At 46.4% G+C, this 26461-nt stretch overlaps 1 protein-coding gene across 1 annotated transcript in view; it reads right to left on the bottom strand.

Annotated features, from left to right (window-relative positions):
• SEC6 overlaps positions 1–26461 on the bottom strand; it is a 102014-nt gene that overhangs the window by 15928 nt on the left and 59625 nt on the right. Inside the window, exons 9-12 of the mRNA XM_087391376.1 lie at positions 12999–13103; positions 12691–12847; positions 12159–12203; positions 11981–12036 (exon numbers count right to left, since the gene is read on the bottom strand). Coding sequence (XP_087247502.1) covers positions 11981–12036; positions 12159–12203; positions 12691–12847; positions 12999–13103 — 363 coding nt within the window. The remainder of the gene's footprint in view (positions 1–11980; positions 12037–12158; positions 12204–12690; positions 12848–12998; positions 13104–26461) is intronic.

Raw genomic sequence — 26461 nt, 5'->3', positions numbered from 1 at the left:
CCATCAAGCTTGTCCTATGAACCAAGCATCCCAAAAAGGTCATCTTTACTGCCAGCCATTGATGCAAATAGAAAACAAGTACCACAATTGACAAAAGCAAAAGAGGAGAGGTACAACTCTCAACTACAAGTACTAGTGATTGCAAAAGCCTCAAGGCTTTCAACTGGATAAATATCTTGCTGTCCCAAATAAAGATGCTGAGTGGACAGCAAGTATTCAGCTCAAGGAAGATGAAGACCTTGAAGAAAAGTGCTCAGCTGATGTTCAGCAGCCCTTTATCAACTTGAGATGAGTCAAAAAATACTGCAGCAACTGCCAGGGATGTAGAACTCTCAGCCAAAGGTGAATAGAGAGTAATGGATAGCAAGGCGGCTGACCTAGAACACCTCAAATCGCAACAGCCAGCAAATGACAATAAGTCAGCTGGTGACATAAGTCAGAGTAGGTCTGTTGCTCCCGCTGGTGCCTGGCTGCTCCTGTTGCCCCTCCCCGCCATCTCCTCCTTCCCGCAGCCTCCCCCGTCTCCTCCACCATCGCCTCCCCTTCTCCCCCGTCTCTTCTGCCACCTCCTTCCCCTGCCTCCTCCTCTACCTTCTCCGCCCCCCCTCCTTGCCTGCCCGTCTTCCTCCCGCCTACCCTCTCCGCCTCTCCCGCCTCCCCCCCACTACCCCCCCCCCGCCTCCCCTCTCCACCTCCTCCGCTTCCCCTCCTCTCCTCCCCTCTCCGTTGCCCCTCTGGCCTCCCCCGCTGCCCCTCCCGCTGCCCCTCTTCCACCTCCTACCGCCCCTCCCACCTTCTCCACCTCCTCCTCCCTGCCCCCCCTCTCCGCCGCCTCCTCCCTGCCTTCTCTGCCTCCTCCTCCACGCCATTCCCTGCCTCATCTCCGCCTCCCTCCCTACCTTCTTCCGCCCTCCCCCCCCACCTCATTTCTCTACTTCCCCTCTTCGCCTCCTTCCTTGGCCACCTCCCAGTTGGCTTCACCCTTTTTTCCTCTTCCTTAATAGCAACGGGAGTTTTTGTGCTTGTTTGGAGAAAAAAGGTCTTGGTGGTGACCCTTGGTCTGGCCAGAGGGGCTCTATGGCAGCACCCTCGAATCCCACAACCGTCAAGGTCCTCCTTTTTCCAGTCGACAAGCAACAGGTACAGCAAGCAGTTCAGTCCCTCCAGGACAAGGCGATCATGGGCATAATTGTGGGCCTTACACCCACAAGGCGACAGGTGCGAGAGTGGATCCAGACGAGCTTGGCACTAGAGGGTGACCACATTCAAGAGGTCACCATCTATGGAAGAAGCGGCTTCCTCATCCAGCTGAGCTCCCCCGATACTGTCTTGACACTTGTGGAGTAGAGCCCATCCTCCTTGGCCCGCATTTGGTGCACCTCTTTCCTTAGTACCATGTCTTTACAGTGGAGGACATGGACACGATACACCATGTTCCCCAGTTCCCAGTTATGCTCCGCTTCCCAGAACTCCCAAAGGAGTATAGAGCCATCCTCCCCTCCATTGGTCGGGCGTTTGGCACCGTGCTCGAGTCTCCTCCACATTCGACTGCAGCAGTGGTAGCAGATGACAAGGTCCCCAGGATCAGATTGGTGGTTGAGAGCCCAGAGTCCCTTCCAGAGTTGATTCTCCTAGAGACTCTTGAAAGGGGTACACTTTGCCAGCAACGAGTGGAGATTTCTAGGTTGCCAGGACAGTGTCTTCGTTGCAGACAGATGGGTCACCTAGCCAGAGATTGCCCTCGTGGCCATGGCCGAGCGCCCCCCCCCCCCAAACCCCGCAGAGCAGGCAAAGTCACCAGGCCAGAGTCCAACACCCCCTCAGACAGGAGCAACAGGAGTCTCAGACCCTTGGGTGACCCCTACAGAAGGGGACTGGACCCTGGTTAGAAAGAAAAAGAAACCAAGCAAACACGCCTGCAAGCGCCGCAAGCAAAGGACCAAACGTAGAGACAGAGAGACAGGGCATCTGAGGAGTAGCAACAACAGCATCCCTTACGTGGAGACCCACCTCCCCAGCGGAAGGGACCACCGCCCAACCAGATCTCGTTGTGTTGGAGGTTCAACATTCGCATTCACCCTTGCATCAGCAGCGAGCCACAAGAGCTCCATATGTGGCGATGGTGAAAGCCGCAGACATTAGCCCGTCAGCGGCTAAGGAGTAGTAGATCCAGAGCCCCAACAAGCTTGATCAGCAAGGGGGGCATGTGGTCGCCCCTATTCCCCCTCCTCCCCCTGCCCCTCAAGATCCCTCCCCCTCTTCTTCTCTACTCCCCCCCACCCCCGTCTCCTGGGTTCCCCCCGCCACCTCCCCCCCCCTCGCCTCTCTTGCTATGATCGCTCTCACCACCCGCCCCCCTTCCTCCACCTCCCTCACTCCTCCCCTGCCCTGCCTCGACACCCCTACCAGCAGGCAAGGGTAAGACGACGTCCCCTTCCACTTCCTCATCATAGCATCCGGTCCATTCGGGGAGGAAGCAAGAGAGACGGGACTCGTCCTCCCGATCAGCAGCTCCCAACCTCCAACTTGGGCGTCCCTTGCTGCAGGACTTCTGGAGATTGGGACCCTGGAATTATCTGGAGAATCCGGACTCCTATCCTTTACGACTGGAGATAACGCTTATGGTCTTGCAGCCCTGAAAGGGGGGTTTGATCAGCGTAGTGGGCTTCTGTTGGGTGTTGGAAGCAATGGAAACTCAAAAAATGGAAGCAAGAAGGAGAAAAACGAGATGCTATAATAGATTGCTGCAAAACTGAAGTGAGGAGGCTCAAGGGAGAGCCAACATAACAAAACCATACGGCTAACTACCCTAACTAGACTAAGTGTCCTAACTGACCTAGATGGTACATGAACTAACTGTACCAATAGTCCTAACTAGGCCTACAAGGCACATACCAAGGAATAAGTGGCACCTATGGATAGCCCATAGAATGGCCTACAAAACCCCCTCCATGGTATGGGCTGAAGTATCCTGGACATGGCTCAGCATACCTAGGTATCTAATGTCATGGTTGCACATGTTCGTCTTGTAGGGATATAGTAACCTATGACTATACAGAGTATAACAGATAAGGTTACAAAAGGTACTAAGTTTAAAGCTTGCCGAAAAGCCTCAAACTTAGATCAGAGGTAGAGCCTTCCTAAAAAGATCTGCCAAGTTGTGTTCAGTGGGAACACAAGACACCTCAATATCACCTACGGATAATCGCTCTCTGACATAGTGATAGTGAACCTCAATATGCTTTGTGCGAGCATGGAAAATTGGATTCCGTGCAACAGTCAAAGCACTCTGACTATCAGTGAAGATGACGATAGGAGCAAGTAACTTCCGAAGCCAGACACAGTCCACTGTAGCTGTAAAGGCTGCTCTGTACTCAGCTTCACAACTAAAAGTAGCAACTGTACTCTGCTTCTTGCTGAACCAAGAAACACATGAAGTACCAAGCATAAAACAGTTGCCACCATGTGACACACGAGTGCCCGGACAACTAGCCCAATCGCTATCAATAAATCCATGCATGACAAGTGAAGTATCAGCCCCATAAAGAAGAGGCTGGAACAGACTGGGATGAGGCAGCTGCAGCAGAAAAATGCTTCAAAATGCTCCAAAACAGGTCTTCCTTTGCAGTGGGCACTCCAAAATGCAAACTTCCCATGATAGAAATACTTGGAGAGGCCACAGATGCTCACAAGTGTGTAGAAAACCAGCAAACCAGCAAGAAACAGGCTGCCAAACAGCTCCCAATGGCTCCAGAAGGGCTCCAGGTGGCTGGAAATGGCTAAAGGGTGGATCCCTGACCTGCCTTGATACCACTGTTGGGTGTTGCAAGCAATGGAAGCTCAAAAGATGGAAGCAAGAAGGAGAAAAACGAGATGCTGTAATAGATTGCTGCAAAACTCAAGTGAGGAGGCTCAAGGGAGAGCCAACATAACAAAACCCTAGGACTAACTGTCCTAACTGGACTAAGTGTCCTAACTAACCTAGATGGTACATGAACTAACTATACCAATAGTCTTAGCTGACTATAACTAGGCCTACAAGGCACATACCACGGAATAAGTGGCACCTATGGATAGCCCATAGAATGGCCTACAGCTCCTAGACACACCCTGTTAGGAGATTCCAGTTCGCCTCCACAGGGTTGGAGAAATGGTCCCCAGAGGTGTTCGATGCTATTATGGGAGATCAGATTTCACGTATGATGGACGAGTGGATGGGACCACCGAGATTGGACCTTTGGCATGCCCATGGTGCGGAGGTGAATTTTCAGCTGTGCTTCACGCGAGAAGAGCCAATGTGTGGTTTGGCGGTAGGAGTTATCAGATTGCCGCTTGAGGCAAGGGTTGATTAGGCATACTACTAGCCCCTCCAGAAGTGTGCGGAGCTGTTCGAGGTGGAGGTCTCCTTCATGATGAAGTGGGCACAGAAGTTTGGCATTGAGCCAGTATCCACCCTAGTATGTTGACGCACAGACACGGACTACTCACCCTCCAAACCCCCGGCAAAATCACATAAGGGAGTCTTTCTGGAAAAGACACCCACTCACAGGAGAGCCTTGTTTTCTGCATCCCCGTCCTCATGAGCTGGACCATAGTGAGTTGGAACATGCACGGGCTCCACGACCGTGCTCGTAGTCAACTGCAGTACCTGATACTCCGATAGGAGTTGCAGAGAGCAGTGGTAAGGCGGACACTGGACATCCTTTTGATTCACGATCATATGTTCTCAACATTAGACATTAGACGGCGACACCACCTTCTCCCAGGGAGAGGTCCGAAGGAGTGGTCCCCTGCAGTAGGACGGAGCGGAGAGGTCTGCATCTTGGTCTCACAGACTTTGGCTCTAGAGGTCTACGGTCAGGGCGAGCTTATCCCAAGATGGGCAGTTTGGATGGGAGTTAAGACGGGAGAGTCAAGGATTAGGATCCTGGACGTGTATGCCCCAGCATGCAGACAACACCGCCCGGCCTTTTGGAGGAGGCTATCAAATTGTCTTTCGGATGTAGACTCCTAGATTGTTGGAGGGGACTTCAACAACCTGGAGTTTGGGGAAGACAAGCAAGGCGGCGCCTCCTTCTCTGAGATGCCAACAACAAAGCCAAGCACCTAGGAGCAGTTCATTTTCATGATCAATGGCAGAGACCCATGGCGAGAGCCAGATTTCAGCAGGATACCTAGCAGCAGCCTCTTCTCCTTCGAACAGAGGAGACATGATGGACTGCTTGAGAGACTAGACCGCTTCTATGTTGGGGACTGGGCACTGCACAGAGGCAGCTCTACCGGGATTCTTGCAGGTACCACGATGTCAGACCACTCTCCAGTAGTACTTCACTTAGATCAGCCCCACCGAGGTGTTCCCCAAAAGGGGGTCCGCATTCCAGAGGATCTCCTGCAGGACGAGGAGATTCAGCAGGTCATGGCAAGGATTTGGGAGCAGTTAGAGACGACACCGTGTGAGGGCTGGGCTTCGTGGGTGGCCGTTGCGATCCAGAGGAGCAGTGAGGAGTTGCACGCTCATGCCTTAGGCGGAGGAGGACTCTTCAAAAGCACGAGCGGGCTTTGAGGAGAGACCTTGCCTCCATAGAGCGGCTCAGGGAGCAGGACCCATGTTCTCAATGGCTTAGTGACAGGTTCAAGAGCACTCGCCCTCAGCTTCAGGACACGGAGATTCGGCGGGCTGAGTTCTCCTATCACTCTTCCCGGGCCCAGTGGGTACAACAGGGGGATAAGATGACGAAGCAGTTTTTTCATACCACTGGGCCTCGATCGGTAGGCACACAGCTGCAGCGTCTCCGTGATCCATAGGGCATCATGCACACTGACCTACAAGAGATTTTAGACCTGACGACAGGATTTTACAGCCAGCTCTTTTAGACTGAGAGGATGACGCCAGCTGGTCTTGTGGCCCAAGAGGTAGTTTGGGCTCCCGTTCCGCCAGTAGTCTCGCAAGATTTATGCAGCAGACTAGAGGGGATGAGGAGCTCTAGGAAGCCCTCAAGTCTCTCCCGACCCAGAAGTGTCATGGCGAGGATGGCTTGACTCCGGCCTCTTTCAGAATTTCTGGGAGATTATCTCCACCCCTTTTCGACTAGCTTGCCAGGAGATATTTGACACGGGCCCCCTCCCTCAGTCCCTGAGTAGGGGGTGGATTTGTTTGATCCCGAAAGAGGGAGATAGGTCAAACATCCGGTAATGGAGACCGATCACTCTGCTTGATACTGCATACAAGATCCTTGCCAAGGTCTTGAGCTTGCGGTTACGGACCCATCTTATTGACATCATCCACGACACACACACCGGGTTCGTCCAAGAGCGCAACATCCTGGACAACATCTTCACGTTTTGGGAGGCAATGGATTGGTCCAAGGAGGAGTCATAGCCGCTGGCCGTCCTCCTCTTGGATTTTGAGAAGCCCTATGATCGGGTCAAGTGGTCCTTCCTGGAGGGTTACTATGAGGAGATTGGGTTTCTTAAACAGATGGGTCAGAGGAGTTTCTGGGCTTTATGCGGGGAGCTCTAGTCAGATGCTTATCGGAGGACACACGGGCGAGGCCTTTCCTTTCTCTCGCTTGGTGGCCCGCCAGAGCTGCCCACTCGCACCCCTCCTCTTCTTGTTTATGGCGGAGGCTTTGGGCTATTACTTGAGATCACAGGTGGCGGGCCTCACAGGGTTGAGGCTCTCAATCAGGCAGGAGGAGCTGCTAGACTCTAAGTTTGCAGATGACACGGCCTTGTATGTAGAGGGCACCGCAGCGAGTTTCGAGAGAGTCAGGGGAGCCCTAGCTATTTATTGCGAGGCCTTGGGTGCGTGGATCAATCGGGTCCGCGGATCAAATCCATAGGTTTCTTCACAGGCTATGAGGAGACATAGGAGATTCGTGAGTGGGGGAGTGACTTTGGCTTTAGATGGATACCGCGGGACCAGACAACAAGATACCTCGGATGCCAGGTTGGTATTGACGTTACAGCAAAGCAACAGATCGCCTCGGTCTTTGAGAGTGTTCGGCGCAAGCTTCTCTACTGGAGCTCGGCCAAACTCTCCCTAGTAGGTCGTGCCTTAGTGGCAAACCAGGTCCTTGGTATATCGCCTCCTGCTGGTGTTTTCACAGAGGGTGCATTGGACAGCTCCGACGGTTGGTTCGGAACTTCCTTTGGGCAGGTTCGGATGGCACGAGGAATAGTAGAGCCCGGGTCGCTTGGCAAACGGTGATCAGGCACTGTGAGGCTTGGGTATCATTGATCCGGCAATGCAAAGCAAAGCCCTCCTGGGCAAGTTGGTTGTTCGCGGCCTCACCCGAAGTGTAGAGCCCTGGAAGCTCTTCTTACAACGAGGGCTTCTCAGGAACACCCCACGCATTGGGGGGCAGTGGCAGCTTTCACACATATGGATCTTCTCAGAGGCCCCCCACACAGGGAAGGGTTCCCACTTGATAAGGAGCTTTCACAAGGTCTGGCAGAGACTAGCAGAGGACCTCATTCATGCTTCACCCAAATGCAGAGAGGAGTTTGAGCGACCCTTGTGTGGCACCCAGAGATCCGAGGTCAGGAGGGACGTATGCTCGAACAACGGACTCACATTGGTTGGACACAATGAGACAGTGGGCCAGCCGGGTCTTTTGGCAGATGGAGCAGATTACCCATGGACACAGAGGCGAGGCTTGGCGCCATAGCGCCTCTGCGAGGGACAGGGCAGCGGATGAGAGAGATTGACCTAGCCATCCCTGAGTCCTGGTGGGAGGGACTTCACGTATGGAGGGACATCAGATGGTTGGGCCAGTTTTCTCGGATTGTGTCCCCTTCAGGATGATGATGCAGTGAGGCAGCGCGCACCCCGGTTTTTTCCATGTAGGACCTGGAGGCCTACTTCAGCCACTCACTGAGAGAGACCTTGAGATGGATGGGAGTCTTGATGGGATTCACTGGCAGATGATCATAGTGGTGGGACGTCTGGGGAAGGAGTGGCACATTGACCCTCCCAGTATCTCAGAGGAGGATGCCCCCAGATGGCGCCTCTGGCTTTGGGAGGGTAGACCCTTGAGGGAGGTCCAGTGGAGTGGTTTTGGCCCTCCAAGGGCGGCCTTGCTGGGCAGGTGGACGAGGTGCCCTTCTTTTCCTACACCACACGGATTGGCACGAGGCTTTAGATGGACTCTTCAATGTGGACCCCCTCAAGGGAGAGGCATTGGGTGGCCCAGAGAGTGCCCTAGGATGACCGTTCCAAGTTTTGGATGCGGTTATGGTCCAGTTTGCGGCCAAGGAAGATTTCATACTTCTTCTAGTTGGCCGCCCACAGAGGCCCTGCCCATCGGACCGTGGTTGGAGCAGATGCGGGTGGAGGGGCAGTGCCATTGTTGCTCTGCTAGTTTCTTGGAGACGATCCCGCACTGCCTCTAGAGCTATCGTAGCGCAGCGAGGATCTGGATGGGAGCCCTTAGGATCATGACCCATATGCAGAGTCTTTAGAGTACACCTCGAGGATGGTGGCTTGGTTGATTGAGGGAGGACACGTGTTCCAGATTGATGAGATCTCCCCAGCTTACTGGATACAGGGTCAGAGCATTCAGAGGATACCGCTCCATAAGGCAGTCCCTCCTGATAGCCTAGCTCCTCTTCCTCCTTCGGACGACAGCGTTTGGGAGGTGGTAGCCAGTATCACTGCATGGGACATTTGGGTGGCTCGCTGCAGTCTCGTGATGGGTGAGCATCCGGTTCCACCTTCGGCTACCTTGGTTGCCATATGACAAGATATCATCTACACCCTACGCTCCACTTGGAAGCGTGGGACCCTAGGCTCTAGGGCAATTGTCGAGAAGCATGCCCAATTCTGCAAGGTTTGGCCTGCAAGAGTTTTCTACATCTTCACTCCGCAAGGGATTCGCTCGCTGGTTGTATAGTCCCCCCACCTGGCTGTTAGCCTCAGTACCAAAGATCCCCTAGGCAGTGAGCTGGGTTTCTTTGGAATAGGTCGGTCTTCTCTTTCAGCCTTTTCTGGTTTTTGGCCATACTCAGCACCTTCGGGGCTGCTGTTTTGCATGAAGACTTTCAAGCATTAACAGAAGGTTCCTTTCTTTGAAAAAAAAAGGTCAGCTGGTCTAGGGCACCCCAAAATGCAGCAATAAGCCTCCAATGTGTAAGTCGGCTGAAAAGGATATTAGTGCAAAGATATTATGCTTGCCCAGTTTGTGAAGATAGTTTCAAGAGGCAACACTTTGTGGAGATAGTTTGGAAAGGAACCACCTATGCATCACGAAAAATAGTGCATGACTATCCCAAGCTACACAACTGTGCAAGTGTGTGGTAGCAATTGTTTTCTTCTCAAGTATGCCAATGTCAACTAGTTAGCTCCCTCTTTTTTCTCAGATGTATTGTTTGTTATTGCATTTTGTGATTGGGGTTATGGGACTGATGAATGCATTCAAGCCAAGGTCTTCCAACCAAATGGATTGCCAAATTACTACATCAATCCAAAACCCGACCTCATAGGTGTATCGAAACAAGTTGAAGTATGTCAGGCCCTAGACATTTCCAAAGTCGACCAATTATCCAAAATTGTAAACACTTCTCAACTTTGAACCAGCCAGAATGTTCAAAGAGCAATGATCTCTACAGGTCAAAACTCACATTAAATTGAATAGTCAAGGCAAGCTCATAAACTTATTTTTATCTCTTCCGAAACATTTGATTGTCAGATGATGCTTGCACTAATTATTGATTGAAATATTTGCTAACTCCATGTTCATCAATTCCTGTCATCTGCATGGAGTACTCCTCAATATTGGAGAGCATATCTCACTTTTTACATTGTATAATGCTATTGACTATGCTAAGTAGAAACTCTTATCATACTAATTAGAAGTATTGACTACGCTGATTAGCACTACTTACTATGCTAAGTCACTAATCAATATGATATTTAGTCCTTATTGAGTATGCTAATTAGAACTACTTAATATGATAATTAGCACTACTATATACGATAATTTTCACTCTGACTATGCTAATTAGCATTACCGAATCAACTATGGCATGAGATTTGTGCAATTAACATATGGGGGATGTATGAGACAAAACTTGGTATCATTGGCTGACATGGAGATTTAATCAATAGAGAACAAGCTCTTGTTGTGTTGAAGATTGATGTTTGGCAAAAATCTTTTGCATTGTGAGCATCACAAACTCTACACCATCCCTCATAAGTCTACTATAAACACTAATTTGACCAACCACCTAAGCAAAAAATGGAGAAAGAGAGACAATCCTAAGCACTCTTCGATATGCAGCCAATCAAATGCACTACTGTAGTAGCCAATCAAATGACATAAGTTGGAAGTTTTCCATAATCTTAGACACAGATATCTTCACTAGTGATTGATCATACACCATGCCCACCATGGTGTCGTGATAGTTTTTGAAGACAGTTTGGGTACTACAACAATTGGCAACACTATCTAATCCTTTTCCCAAAAGCATGCAACAAGTTGCACATATAGCATATCTTGATGCCACCACTTATTCTTTTCCTTTTAGACTTGGCGTTATGGATAGCGTGTTTAGTGATGCAAAATCATGCATGGTTCCTGATTGATCTTATTTGTCATTCAAAGCATTACTTAGTTTTAGCTTGCAATTAATTGCTAGTTTGTAGATTGTATTGAGCAACCAAAGAGGCGAATCAAGAATGATGGTGATTTATACATCTGTAGACCCAATGTTGTGACTCGTGCATACCAACACCTCTCATTCCCATCTTGCATGAGCTGGAATGACAATGTCAACCAGTCTAAACGATACTATAGTCTCAAAGGTGGTAGTTACGTTGGTAACTAATCAAGAGCCAATTTTGATAGAAGCACTATTGGGTCAAGAGGGATTCTTAATTTGTTTTATTTGGACATTTGGGGAGATTCACAAACAAAACATGCTAATGATATGTGGGGCAGGGAAAAAATGGGTTGCCAAAGGCAACAGGTTGGGCGGGATCTTGGGGGTGGGGGGAGGAGGATTGGCAGCAGCCACTGTGGGCTGGGGACCTGCAGGGCGGGGGGGAGAGCTCAAACGTATTGAATCTTCTCATCATGTAAAAGCTTTAGTATTATAGTATTTGTCCCATCCTTTACTCATTCAGGTCCTAAGTGGTTATCACATTGAACAATGGTATCCATCTGGTACTTACATAAGCTGATTTGAAGGGGAAAACGGCAAAAAAAAAGGGATCAGGCTCAATTTGGGTACACATGAAACCTGCGATAGGGTGCAGGGATCAGCTGCCTCTGGAGGAAAATTAAAATTATATCATCATCGTGACTGCTATCATAGTGGGATGTCTGAAAAAATGGAGTGGATATACAGATAACAAAATTGCTGAGATGAGCTTTTAGCAAGGGGTGCACGGGGAGAAATACAAGCTGCAGTCGGCGTATTGCATAGGGAACAATAGATTTTCATAACATTGATCCTTCTACAGAGATGGCTTTGACAAGGCATTCTCATTAAGCATCACAATATTTTGCTGGGTGAACATATCAAGTTTGTCTAGTATTTTGGCAGCAACTTGCACTTTAATATGCCATGATAAATAAAACAGCAAGAGAGGAGGAGTCGGGGGCACTCAGAATACCTGTTGAAAGATGCTTTTGGACAAGCCTTCTTCTAAAAGCTTTTCGCACAAAAAAATTTCATAGATACAAATTTGTTGCATGAAGATAAGGAACTACTCTGACAGGGTATGAAGATAAGGAACTACTCTGACAAGGGCATGGAGATAAAGGAACTACTCTAACAGAGGCACAGCAGAACAGGGATGCATAATCATCATGAACTTATTACTGCAATCAGTTGAAAAAGAATAGAATTATCGACTTCTATTCAAGGGTTTGAGCTACAAGCTCATCCATTTTCTCTTGAATTTACCGGTCTGGAACTACAGATTTTAGCGAATAGAAAATGCAGGCTCTCATAAACGAAGACCTAGAGAGAATACCTGGGAGGAAAGCATGGCGCTACAAAGTCATACATATCGGGCAATTCCCCGGCTATCTGCATGATTATGACCAAGACACAGAATACATTCGTCAACATAATCCTCTTTCTTTTTTCAGAAGCATTAACACAGACTCAAAATATGACGGACTCCACATATACAGCGTTTTGTTACTTACTGCATTGGCTTCCTCAAGGGCAGCCCTGAGATCTTCTTCAACAAGCTGCAGAGAAGCTTCCACTTTGTAAGGAGCCTTATGTTTGAATTAAAAGAGTTATAGTAACTAATGTAAACATACATCAGGAATGAACACATTCAAAGCCTTATGAGACTAAATATAAGAAAATGAGATTACATAAGCATGTTAGTACTTGAATGGCCAAGTTAAGACCCTTTGAGAGAACCATGATGATTAGTCATATTAGTTATTTTCATCGATCGAGTTCAACAACTTATTGGATTTGCAGGATGGGGTCTGAGGAAATGGATGATCTCCTGCCAGGGAGTACTAAATCATAAGAATTGAACAAACTGCTGACTGTAAGAACAAGAGGAATAAGGAAATCCGAAGATGGCCAGAACCTATCAAAAAATTTCTTGAGACCAAAGCTCAAGTGAATATCCGGTGGCAAACAGGAAACATTGATGCCATCCATAGGCAAATTCAATGTTTCATATTTCCTAATGAAACAACATGGTTATTTCCTCACCCTGGAAAGAAGTTCATCAAAGCGTTTTTCCACAGCCCTCCGAATCTCTTCATAACATCTGTCCTTATAGCCTCTTCCTCCAGCTTTTTGTTTTTCCTTGACTTGATCCTCAGATTCCCTTTGATCCATCACTACTTTCCCTGCTGTTGTGGATGGCCTGGGATTATTTAAAGATGTCATCATTGAGGTACTTTACTGCTGCTATATTAACTACCCTAACATAAAAAGATCTTTGGAAAGTGTATATCCAATGTACAGAACTGTATTGAAACCCAAAGTATATAAACAAAGAAGTTCAGAATATATACGTCTTGTTGCCTCTTGGAGTCAAAAGATTTGAAACAGAACCTCCTTCAGACTCAGCAGCTTCCTCTGCCTGTTGCTGGTCAAGTATCTCCTGCATCTCCACCACTCTAAAATCAAATAATCAGCTCATAAAACCAATAAAATAGCCCCCCAGAAAACTATAACAAATCAGCCTTTCCTTGCAACCTTGCTTGTGCTAGGAGTTTTTAATAGGCTGCAAAGTTGAGATTCTTTATTCAAGAAACCCAGGGTTCAAGATAACCAAAATCCTTTTTCACTAAAACATAATGTAAGGGTGACTAACAACCTACATTGTTACACTGAAAAGAGAGGAATACCACTATTGCACACACACAAACACACTTGTCACTGATTCAATATAGTCAGGTAAAATAAAATTAAACAAATCTTGAAACTTAAACTAGATCGAATTCCCAATCTGAAAGCTTAGAAAGGAACTGAAAGATCATCCATATGGAAATATGGCGGAGCTAGTATATATTGTGATTCCCAATCTCCAAGACTGCTCACAGAGATTCAGGTGATGTAGCTTCTTATTCTGATGGAATAAACTGGTAGGGATAGTAGCTGCAGATAGAAAACTGTACTGACAAGGGATTCTTCTCAGAAAGTGAAGGGTTAACAGGAAGATCCAGAAAGATGACTTCACATGCGGGAGAGAAAGAGATAAATATGGAGATGAAGTTGTGCTACGAAGTAATATCTGACATCCAGAGAACCAAATTGAAATCCATACTGCTAGTTATTGATCATGCACAAAATAATGGCTTCTAAATCCCACAATTCGTGGAAATAATCACAAATTAGTAAATGCAGGTTTATATTAAATGTTCAAACAGTTCAGCCATTTCATGGCAAGTCTTCCCTAATCTTGCCTTCTGATCCTGTTCCTTAAGATCTTCCACTGCTCTGGAATATGGTCAAAGATTCATCTACTTTGAGGGGTGACACAGACGGGTGGAGTCTTGAAGACCCTTTCAACAAAACTCTTGAAGCAGATTAATGATTTCTGCAATCAAGTGAGCTCTAAATCCTGGGAGAAACGGTCAAGCTTGTTGGAAAAGTGAGTCATGAACTATGGATTCAGTTTTTTCATTCACCCCTTGGGTAGTTATAACCTTGGGGCATAGAAGGACCACGTCATGACATTATCTCATTGGTCCCTAGGGGGTTAGACATTTTCAAGCGGCCACATGAGATGGTGTACCCCCACAAAATCCCACCATGGATCAAGGGGATGGGCGCCATCGTGTAGTCAGTCCTAGTGGGCTTTGCTACATGTCACACAAGGCTGCACTCACCAAACACTCTAGGCATCCAATCACATGAGCGCATTCACCCAGACGTGTGTTAATGCATTTGTTTGGCACAATATGTCAATGCCACACAAGAGGGGGATAATGGTCGAGCATCTGTATGAAGCCAAAAGTAGGCTTCTCTCACACTTCCTCACCAACAGTTAGGTTTGAGTGCAAATGATTCATTTTGTGTGAGCAGCCATCAGTTGCTGCATTTTAGTTAGTACATTGTAGCCATTATTTGGCACTTGCAATTCATTGTATGTGAGCAGCTGTCAGTTGCTGCATTTTAGTTAATACATTGTAGCCATTAATTGGCACTTGCAATTCATTGTGCGTGTGCATTGATTCTACCTGTATTTCTGGAAGGGCATCAGAGTCTCGTGAGTCTCCTTAGGCACGTTGCTTTCCAGGCCATATCAAACCCACAGCTTAGGCAGTCTTCTAGGCTCTAGCAGCAATACACCCTAAAGACCTCTCTGAGAATTGCAAAAAAAGAAGAATTATGGTTTTTGTTTGCGCCAGCGTCAAACATGGAAGCAATATTGTCTTGAAGCAAGGATTTCAACCAGGTGACAAAAGCAGTGGCTACTGTAGGAGAGAAGGCCAACAGTAAGAACGTCACAAAGGCCTTAAGCAACACAAAGGCACAGCATCTCAGAAGACCATTTGCGATGGAACACACTCAAGTTGGTGCAACGATTAATTAAAGCAAGCAGCAACCTACAAAGAGAAGTTGTGATCTACACATGGATGAGAACTAAGTTAATGCGCTACTGCTATGATTGGCGTGGCAAATTAGCTACCCGAAAGCAAAGCATCTACACAGGCATAGTGCTGTATTGGAGCCACAATCAAAGCAAGCTACATGAAACATGTAGATTTCTCATGGCTGCAGGTCAGCTACAATGTCACAGACAACTTGTTCTGTCCCAAACTAACAAAAAATCCATTCTGGGTTTTCACTGCCACTTTTGGCTTTACACCTGTTGATTCCCTATAAGCGTTTCCCCACTTCTGGTTATTTACTTAGAGAAGCAGGGCTGTGAAATTAGCCTTCAGACCCATATTTGTATTGAAAGGTCGTCGAGCCCACATACAAAGGAGCTAAGCCAGTTACAATCTAATAGCTCACCCACAATGGATCGTCAACAAATGTGTGAGGCTACCTCTAACTCATCAAAGCCCAAAGTGACGCCACAGGTTGACTTAGTGCCATAGCCCAAATCACCACAGCCTGTGTGAAATCTCAACACAACCCGTCACACCCTTCTATTGCCTTTTGTGCATATGTTGTCTTCCGTTGGCTCCTCTTTGTTAAGCCCCTTTGGCTGCTCGATGGTAGCCTATAGGGCTGCTGCTATAGGGAGCGCAAATACTGCTGTAGAGCAAGCATGGCCAAAACAAGCCCACATCCCAAAAGCAGACTAAAGGCTGGAACCACCAAATGCATACGACCAATGATGAGTGATGAGTCTCTGAGGAGGAAAGGTGGGAAACCCACACAAGCAAGGAAGAGAAGAGACACGTATGGGGAAGTAGTGGCCAAGAGCTCAGTAGAGGCCTGTGTTGTGGGCAAGAGCAGAACAGAACAGCAGAATGTACCAATAGGATGGAGAGATAACGAGCAGATAGAGGTAGCAAACAAAGAAAGAAAGTATATTAAAGTCTTTGGAAGACCGATGGGTTTATGAGACTGTGAAAAACTTGGTACAAAACGAGCTGAGGGTGGAGCTACTAAACGAGCATCCACACCAATGCAGAATGCAAGAATGCAAAATGATAGTACTAAGTACAACATAGTCATGTCAGTGGTCGACTACATATCAATCTCAACATCATCATCATCATTAGGAGATTAGGGTGGATGAGGCAATGGAGGCATGAAATCAATGATAGAGTGCTGTTAGCTAGCTGCTCATGGGTGCGGCTCTGTGATGTCTCCTGGTCATAGCACTACGCCTAACAAGGGCCACAGTAACCCTTGTCGGCCGGGCTCCGACTCTGAACAGAGAGGGGATATCCCTTAGTGTAATATGCACGTCAGTCCTCTATCTGAGCTGTCGGGTCACTGGCTCTGGGTCACGATCATGTCGAGGCCTCGTCTCATGGGGGTCCATGTGATCTGGCAGGACGAACTCCGTAATAGAGCTCTAAGAGGGATCTGCCAATAAAGAAGTTTGCTCCTGTCTCCGTGATCGAGTATCCTCTTGCGGTGCCTGACTACCTCATGGATGAAGCCCGCTAAACATCATTGGTCAGGGTAGGAGAGGAATCAGGACAAAACCCTAGAGCTATCTCTGAAGAGGCAGTAGAAACGCCCTCGGATCTCATAGTAAACATGGCACCTGAAGATGAAGTGCTCCTCCGTCTCAACCTTCTACATATCACATAATGTCCATATGCACATCTCCCTGGGTCGGCCCTCTGCTCTGTCGCTCTCAATACGAAGTGTACGTGAAGAGACCCGGAACTGCCCAATAGAGATCCTCAGTGAGTGGGGTAATTGGATCTGCGTGTATCTTGGTGGGTCGATGAAACCCTCCTCTATGATGTGCAAGCACTGATCTCTGTAGAAGCTGAGCTTCACTTGGAGCAGAAAGGAGAAGAGTGAGCAAAGGCTAATGAACAAAGATATAATAAGTAGATTTGTCTAAATGCATCTCAATAAGGCTGACAATGAATCTCCAGCACAAGTAGAACTCCTGGAAACCATGCTCTTCTCTATTGGGTGTCAATAGCCTGCCTTGCACAACTCTTGAGATGGGAGGTGAAAAAACTAATGGGTGTCATTAGCCTTCTCAGCACAGCTCTTGATACCAAAGGTAAAGGAAACAAGTGCAAGAGTAAACTACGCCTTGGATACTCTCGCTCCTTTCGAGTGATGAAGAGGGAAGAGAAAGAAGTGATGGAGAATGGGAGTGGAACTCCCAATTATATGCCCCATGAGATGGGCATGGTAAAAGTAGCCCATCCGACCAACCAGTCAATCTGTAACCAACTAACCAGGTGACTTGGCGACCTGCGATGTGATAGGCCGACTTGCCACTTCAGCACATCGATTGCCATGTCAAAGATTGAGAGCAATGGCATCACCTATGTCATCAACAACGTACCTTATCACACCACCATGCCCATTGCCATGTCAGCAATCAGGGGCAATGTCATCAGCAACGTATCCTACCACATGAGCACCATACAAGTCCACGTGGCATTTTACCAACGTCAACACCTCTCATACAAGTCTGTTTGCCACACCAACCACCTTTATACAACTACCATGTGTCTTGTGTGGCATGTCAGTGTTATCCCTATGGACTAATGACACATCATCACCTCAGGTGGTTGTATGCCCTTCCTCCATCCCTTTTTGCATTTATACAGGTGATTTGGACAGCCATATGCTGTCTTTATCGTGCTGCCCATCTCATCAAGATCATGGACGCCTACATACAGATGCCAATGCATCTCATCTTCACCTGCACTATATGCTCTTGGCTTCTTGTCATTTGGGGGCCTTGCATGCGAGCAACTAAGGTATAGTGAAAAAGATGATGATGATGATATATTAGTGTCCTCAGTAGGCCACTGAGACATGACCTATGGGACCTAGTATGAACATTGCATAGTCTCCTCTTAAGTGATCAGAGGGTTCAATTCTTATGCATTTTGTCATGATTTCTTGTATATGCTCAAATAGGAGACCTAAAAGGTACCCAAGAGACGGGTATTTCTATGACTAATCTCAAGAAGTTGGGATAGATTGATACATTGGCTAATCAATGCCTAAAAAGTGCACTCTAATGTTAGCATAGGCTGGGGATGCGAGTGTGAATTGTTCCTCGTCTTTAATGTCATGACCTTCACATAATGTGCATACTGGATCTTTTCTTTCTAGGCCACTCCATGCTCTAGTTTCAATGGCCAAATCATGAGAACAAGTGCAAAGAACTTTGATAGCTCGCCTTGCCCTAGGTGGCATGGGAATGATTGACAATATGTGGTTGGGTGCACCCTGATGTTGCTTTATATGTTTCATAACACATTGGATTGATGCGAGTGCAACTATGCTATTCCTTGCATCCTCTTGCCATTTTAGCTTAAACGCATCCACAAGATATGACTCAATATCTAGAAGTAGCATACCCTCTTATGGAAAATATAGTAGTTACTCCACATTCCATCTCTTAAACCATTTTTGGATGTGTTGTGCCCAACTAGAAGAGAGAATCTTGCTTTTGTTTGTCTTTTGTACTTTACAACTTGCATTCCAAGCATTACTCTAGCAGACGATGCATTTCCGTCCCCTTAGCCTTTCTCACATATTTGTACACCCATATGATGGCTTCCATCTCAATGGGTCGTATGTTAGTTTCTAGAAGCATCACTAAGTAGCGGGTAGTTGGCTTGATCCCCAAATGCTGTCTCGAGAACATTTATTGCACTTTCTCAATGTCATTCCAAGAGGCTTGAGATACGCTACCCCCCCAAACTTCCATTCCATAAAGAAAAACTAAATCCACTATAGCACTAACATGTCCAACATTGGTATGCAGTTTTTGCATGTTGCCCGAGTTAATTTAGATTAGAACATGGTGTAGCCGGCCATCCCACCTTTAGCTGGCATTCTCTGCATGCACTCCGTCCACCATTGTTGGCACATCGATACCCAAGTATTTGAAGGAGCTAACTATTTCAATTGTGTCACCCTTATATGTGAAACATGGGGTAGACCTTTGGCTTGTTGGTTTTCACTACCATGATATTTGTTTTCCTCACATTGACTGATAAGCTGCTTGTTTCACAAAACTCTTTAACAAAATGTAGGAGGTGCTGGAGCATGTCAAACTCACGTGCGAAAATTATGATGTCATCATATGAAACCAACATGATAAGATGCTTTCCCAATGTTGACCTTGTGAGCTTTTCATTTATTGCCACCTGCATAATTGCCTCTTCTAGATGATCTATGCATAGGCCAAATAGAATGGGCGAGAGATGTCATCCTTGTTATACCCCCAAATCACTACTGAATGGACAAGAGAAACCATCTTCTATTTTTAGCATACAACGCACATATTCATATACGTGTGCCATTGCAATATGATATTCTTTGGGTGTGCCAAGTTGTGCCATACATTCCCACAAACCCTTCCTAGGAATAGTATTAAAAGGCCTTTCTAAAGTTCCCTAGCAACAATACAATGTTTGCCCCTTGAGCTGACTTTCTTCCGTAATAACCCAAAGAGTACCTAGATGGTCCAATGTGGAGTGATTCGATTGCAAACCTGCTAGACCAATGTCGATGCAATGAAGGAGGCAAGGGCAGATTGGAGGAAGGGGATAGAATTGGCAGAAGGGAGAGAGAGGAAGGAGTAAGAAGTGAGGAAAGGAGGTAGAGGGAGAGGAATAGAGAGAGAAGGGTGAGGGGAAGAGAAAGATAGAGAAAGAAAGTCTATTAACGTCCACTGGAGACCAAAAGATCTATGGGACAGCAAGAAACCCTCTAGTACATCTGCTTTAGGGAGGGCACATGGCAGCTCCCAAGGAGTGCAAAGAGCCACCTCCATTATTTAGAATACCTACATGATAGTCTGGAAGAGTAAATAGCCATACATCAGTTTAAGATTGAGAGTCTTTTGGTTTTGATTTGAACTCTCTGATTAGTGCTACGCCTTCACGATAAACTGCCCATTTTCCATCCTTTCTGGCAGCCCTAACTTTAGCTAATTCAGCTGCCTTAATCTTTAGTTAAGCTTGTGTAAGCTCCTCTGCTATCCATACTTTGGTGCCCTTCAACTTGTAAGATTGTTGAAGAAGCTTAATCCGAATATCTTTTGACTTCAGTGTAAGGATAGCATGACCTTTATAGTGCAAAATAGAAGCTGGCCTGGTCGTCATCATCCTGCTCATCATCATCCACCCATTCAATGTTGGGCAAGCTTGCTTTGATCTTTGTCAATATTTCACTATATGTGTCCTCCTCTTTGTACCAATCTTCTGGGAGTCCCCCTCTTCTAATCTTCAGCCCATTACCACATCTAGCTTCGTGTTCTTTAATCTCTGCTTGAATATCTGACTTACATGCTTTGGTGTCCACTTCCACAATCACTTCCTTCTTGGCAGTTTGTACTTTAGTGTGAACAAGATCTTTGACTGTAGAGACTAGCTGCGGGGTAGGGGTGGAATCCTTACAAGATTTTACAGCCTCATCAATTATTGACTGCTTACCACGCCCTTCTAGAATGCGAAGTCGAGCCTTTACTTCTGCCAGTTCCAATCGTAGCTCTCTCACTGCCTGTTGCAGATAAAAGATCTGACCCTGTTGCCCAAGGATGGGTCGTTTTCGGCCTTCTTGTTGGTAATTTCGTGCATATGGAGAGGGTGTCATGGCTGCAACTGTAGAGTACTGAGTCTTGATGGATGTTGAAGGAGTTGAGGGAGTTGAGGGGGGCTTGGAGGAGAGGGTAGGCCAGTAGTCCATAGTTGGCTGTCTGTTTCAACACCCTAGCTTAACCTAACCCCCGGGTTGGGTTGGGGGTTTAGCCCAACTCGGGGTTAGGGTTAGTTAGCTGCTTCTAACGGGTACGGAGGTAGAGGTACGAATGGAGAGGTATGGCTTCTACTAACGGGCGGTACGGTACTGGATGCCTGCTGACGGGCTATGTAGACAGGGGTACGGACGACGAAGGGACGGGGTACAGAGGTACAGACGAGGTACGAAGGTGCGGACAGGGTACAGACGAGGTACGGAGGTGCGGACGGGGTACGGACAAGGAAAGAGAGAGAGAGAGAGAGAGGCTGAGCGGGGAGAGGCTAGCGGGAGGGAGAGGCTAAGCAAGAGAGAGAGATTGGGAGAAAAAAAGAAAGAAATTTTATTAAAAGTCTTCAGAAGACCAAAAAGGGTCTATGAGACTTAAAGAAACTGATACAATGAACTGATGAGTGGAGCCACTAAACGGGCATTTACACCCAAGACAATACAAAAATCCATAACCAAAAACCATGATCCATAGCCTTGTTAGAATTAATATCATATTCTAGGCAGTGGCCAATGTAATGTAATAAGTGGGTTAGGGGCACTTTTCCCTCATTGAGGTTTTTCCCCCTAAGCACAGTCTAATCCCTAACTACGGTTAGTGGATAAGATAGGGTTTCGTCACTTAGACAAAACCCCTCACTTCTATTTTGTACTCACTTCATTTCAGCCCACTATTCAGTAGACTTACGTTCAGCTCACTCTTGCTCTCATTTTGTTCACATTTGGTATCAAAGCATGACAAGCTCTTGGACCAGCTCCTCGTACCCAAGCTCCTGCGCCTCACCTAGCTCTTTGCTCCCGGACCTGCTCCCAGCTCCTAGCTCTCAGCTAGCTCCCGTCCGTACAGCTTCCAACGCATTCCATACAACTGCGTGCTCTGTGTCTGCACGCAACCCGAGCTACACATTCCGTACAATCAGTACGACTGTACGGATTCCGTACTGTTCCGTACCTAACAGCTTGCCGCACGTATGACGCCGCTTCTATATGTACAGCGCCATACCTAGGTACTTTGCCTGCGTTGTACAATTCCATACATCTGCGACGTACGTTCGTACAGCTCTTGCGCCATTCTATTCGTACTGTGTACGAATTTCTGTATAGCAGCGCCACAACTCTTCCGTACATGCCTTCTGTGCAGGTTCTTTTCTCTATAGGTATTCTTACAAGTGTTCTTTGGCAGGCATTCTTGCAGATAGCCATTGTTTGGCTTGCATTCTGGGAGCGCATTTGGGGCATATTGTTTTGTTGCAGGCATTGCAGTCAGGTTGCAGAACCTGCTCCAGAAATTTGGGGCTTTTTGGTTCTGCTTGCAATCTTGCAGGCAAAATTTGGGGCTTTTGCAATTTTTGCATATATTTGCAAAATTTGGGGCTTTTAGTTCATTTGTCCCTTTCAAGTGCAATTTCTTGCAGAAATTTGGGGCTTTTGCATTGTGGATGAAATTTGGCAGTTGAAAGAGCATTTTGGAGGTCTACAAGTAGTTTTGGACTCAGAGTGAGTCAATTTGCAGACTTTTGCCACTTTTTGCAGACTTTTGGGCAATTGCAAAGCATTGTGGTGCATTTCAAGCCTTTGATGGGCTGTGACAGTATTTGTCACTGTGGGCAGATTTTCTTTGGCAGATTTTGGTTGTGCATTTTGCATCCCATAAAGGGATTTTACTTGTTCAATTTGCTGTGTTTTTTTGAGTTTATTTGGCAAAAATGGCTAAGAACAACCCCAATGAGGTGTTTGGAGTCCTCACACAAGAGGATAAGTTGGATGGCACCAACTACTCCTTATGGAGTTTTATGGTTCGCAACATCTTGGTTGGCAAACATCTTTGGGATTATGTCAATGGAGATGAAGCAAGGCCAGATTCTATGGCTACACCTGTCACTCCTACAGCTGGAGGAGGTCAAAATGCAGCACAAGTAATTGAAGCTGTTGCTCCAATGGCTCCCACAGCAGTGTAGAAAAGATGGGATTCTAGAGATGCACAAACTCTATCAGTGATTTCTACAAAGAGAATGACTATGCTTTGATGTTGTCTGGCACTTTGTATCAGGGTCTTTTTCAGCTAGATATATATGAGAAAAGATCCGATCTTGCATTATCAGTGAGCACTCCCACTGCTGCGATGCAGAATGCGGAGTTATGGCATGTCAGGTATGGGCACATGAGCTATGGCAACTTAATGACACTTCAGAAGCATGCTATGGTTGATGCATTGCCTTCTTTAGAGTCACCTCCTCCTCATGCATGTGAGGGTTGCATCCTTGGCAAGATGCATAGATTTTCTTTTAAGAAGGATGGTGCAGTGAGAGCTACACGCAAATTACAGCTCATTCACAGTGATGTCTGCGGTCCCATGGGGACACCTGCTTTTGGTGGTTATCTCTATTATGTTACATTCATAGATGACTTCACCAACTGCACTTGGGTCTATGGTCTTAAGGCAAAATTAGAAGTGTTTATGCATTTCAAACACTTTGTGGCTATGGTTGAGAATGAGACAAGACTCAAGGTGCAGACACTTTGCACAAATAGAGAGGGGGAGTATATGTCTCATGAGTTTGAGGCATTTTTGAAGGAGAAAGGCATCACGCATCAGCTTACAATGAGGCTTACACCTCAACAAAATGGTAAAGCTGAGCGCAAGAATCGCACTCTTATGGAGATGGATAGATGCATGCTTACCAGTAAAAGTTGCCTCACAGGTTTTGGCTCGAAGGCCTCATGTGTGCAAACTATGTTTTGAATCGCGCTCCCACAAAGGCTTTGAAGAGAATCACTCCCTATGAGGCATAGCATGGGAGAAAGCCTTCGGTGGATCACTTCAAAGTTTTTGGTTGTATTGCATATGCCCACATGCCTGTGGAGTTTCGACATAAGTTGTCAGATACGACATAAGTTGTCAGATACGGCATATGCCCACATGCCTGTGGAGTTTCGACATAAGTCGTCTCTACAATCCTACTTCTCGCAAGATTTTTGTGAGTAGAGATGTTATATTTTCAGAGAATTCAGCACATACCCATGCTGAATTTACTATTCCAGCTTCTTCAAATGATGGTTTTGAGGGGATGCTTCCTATAGCATTTGGTTCCCCACCTGAGGCTCATGCTGAAAATCAGAATTTACAGCAACCTCCTCTTCATCCACATGCCTGATTCAGCCACAAGCTGATTTTGTACCTCCGCAGGGTGTGGATGAAGTTGTCAGGCAAGAGATTCAAGAGATACATGCAACCAAAACAGTCCCAAATTGATTGCTATAGACTCTTAGGGAGAGTAGGCTTGAGGCCCCATTGCCTAGCAGGACTCGTAGTACAGTAAGGCACGCAGGGGGGGGCCTCTTTCAATTGAGACAGCTTATGCAAGTACTCTTCTTGATGAAGAAGAACCAGACTCTTTTGAAGAAGCAAAGGATAATGTGCATTGGATGCATGCCATGCACAATGAATTGCAGTCCATTAAGAAAAATCAGACTGGGGATGTTGTGGATTTGCCACCAGGTAAGCATGCCATTGGTACCAAGTGGGTTTTTAAAGTAAAAAGAAAGCCAGATGGGTCCATTGACAGCTACAAGGAAAGGCTGGTTGCCAAAGGCTATGCACAGAAGAAGGGCATAGATTATGAGGAGACTTTTGCTTCTACATCCTGGATGACCACAATAAGGTCAGTTATTGCCATGGCTGCAAATTTTGTGAGAAATGTCCATCAGTCGGACATAAAAACAGCTTTCCTTAATGGGGACTTACAAAAGAGGTTTATGTCAAACGACCTCCTGGATTTGAACTTTCTCGCAATGTACTTCAGGTTTGCAAGCTAAACAAAGCTTTATATGGGCTGAAACAAGCCCCACATGCATGGTATGCCAAGATTGATGTATTCCTAGCAAGTAAAGGATTACATAACAGTCCCACGGAAAGCACCCTCTACATCAAGAAGGATGGGGGGCATATTTTGGTCATCATTCTTTACATAGATGACATGCTGCTCACATGGTCAAATGAGAAAATAATTGCAGATTTTAAAGCTGAGTTGAAAGCCGAATTTGACATGACAGATTTGGGCATGTTAAATTTTTATTTAGGGATCCAGTTTATACAAGACAAGTGTGGCATCGTTATGTCTCAATCCAAGTATGTGCGAAAGCTCTTGGATAGGTTCAGCATGCATGATTGTAAGCCTATAGCCACTCCCATGGAGCCGGGGCTGAAGCTTACTATGTATGATGCAAGTGAATCAGTGGATGTCACACTTTACAATATGCCTCATTTACTTGTGCAATACTAGGCTCGATATGTAGTATGCAGTATCTCAGGTGAGTAGATATATGCGCAGCCCAAAGACAACACATTGGTAGGCTGTGAAACGCATCTTCCGTTATTTGCAAGGCACAAAGTCTTATGGCTTGATGTTTCCCAAGGGGGGTGACTTGCAGATGCATGCTTACAGTGATTCAGATTGGGCTGGAGACTATGATACCAGACAGTCCACTAGTGGTAATTGTTTCTTTTTGGGAAAAGCTTGCATTTCTTGGCTGAAAGAAAGAAAGAAAGAAAGTTTATTAAAGTCTTCAGAAGACCGATGGGTCTATGATACTGTGAAAAAACTGATACAATGAGCTGTGGTAGTGGAGCTATTAAACGAGCATCCACACCAATGCATAATGCAAAAAATGCAAAATGGCAGTACTATATCCTAAGTACAACATAGTCATATCTCGACTGTATATATCAATCAATCTCAGCATCATCATCGACATCATCATAACCATCAGCAAGAAGCAATCTACAGTGGCTACTTCCTCATGTGAAGCTGAGTACATGGCAGCTTTCACAGCGACAGTGTTTGACTGCGACGTTTGTTCGCTGATCTTTGTCTCTTATTGGAGGGTCCTTCTCCAATTCTCACTCATAGTCAGAGTGCTATAGCACTGGTAAAGAATCCTGTGTTTCATGCTCGCACGAAGCACATTGAGATTCATTATCATTATGTCAGAGAGCAGGGGAGATCAGTATAATCAATGTGTCAACACATGACAGTGTTGCAGACATCTTCACCAAAGCACTTCCACGTGAGAAGTTTGAGGCATTTCGCAGTGCCCTAAACTTATCTCCTTTTGGTGATTGATCACTACCTTGTACATCACGTTGACACTGCAGTGGGGTGTTAGAATTATTATCATATTCTAGGTAGTGGCCAATGTAATGTAATAAGTGGATTAGGGGCACTTTTCCCTCATTGAGGTTTTTCCCCCTAACCACAGTCTAATCCCTAATTATGGTTAGTGGATAAGATAGGGTTTTGTCACTTAGACATAATCCCTCACTTCTATTTTTTACTCACTTCATTTCAGTCCACTATTCCGCAGACTTACATTCAGCTCACTCTCTTGCTCTCATTTTGTTCACAAGCCTTGCTCATAATGGCATCGATACATAGGAGAGGCAAACTCTCTGGGTGGAAGCCAACGAGAGTATCAGCCCTAGGCGGGGGGGCATCGATGTGTGAGGCTGTAAAAACCCTGTGATAGGGCGCTAGCGGCTATCGGCGTGGGTAGCTCGCTAAACTCTCCTGGCTGTTGCCCTGCGACGAACCAGTGCCATAGTCAC

This window comes from Dipteris shenzhenensis, chromosome 20, assembly GCF_047967505.1.
Source record: "Dipteris shenzhenensis isolate YYH24624 ecotype China chromosome 20, Dip_SZ_1.0, whole genome shotgun sequence".
NCBI lineage: Eukaryota > Viridiplantae > Streptophyta > Polypodiopsida > Gleicheniales > Dipteridaceae > Dipteris > Dipteris shenzhenensis.
The sequence above is the reverse complement of the archived record's forward strand: the minus strand, read 5'-3'. Positions and strand labels throughout refer to the sequence as shown.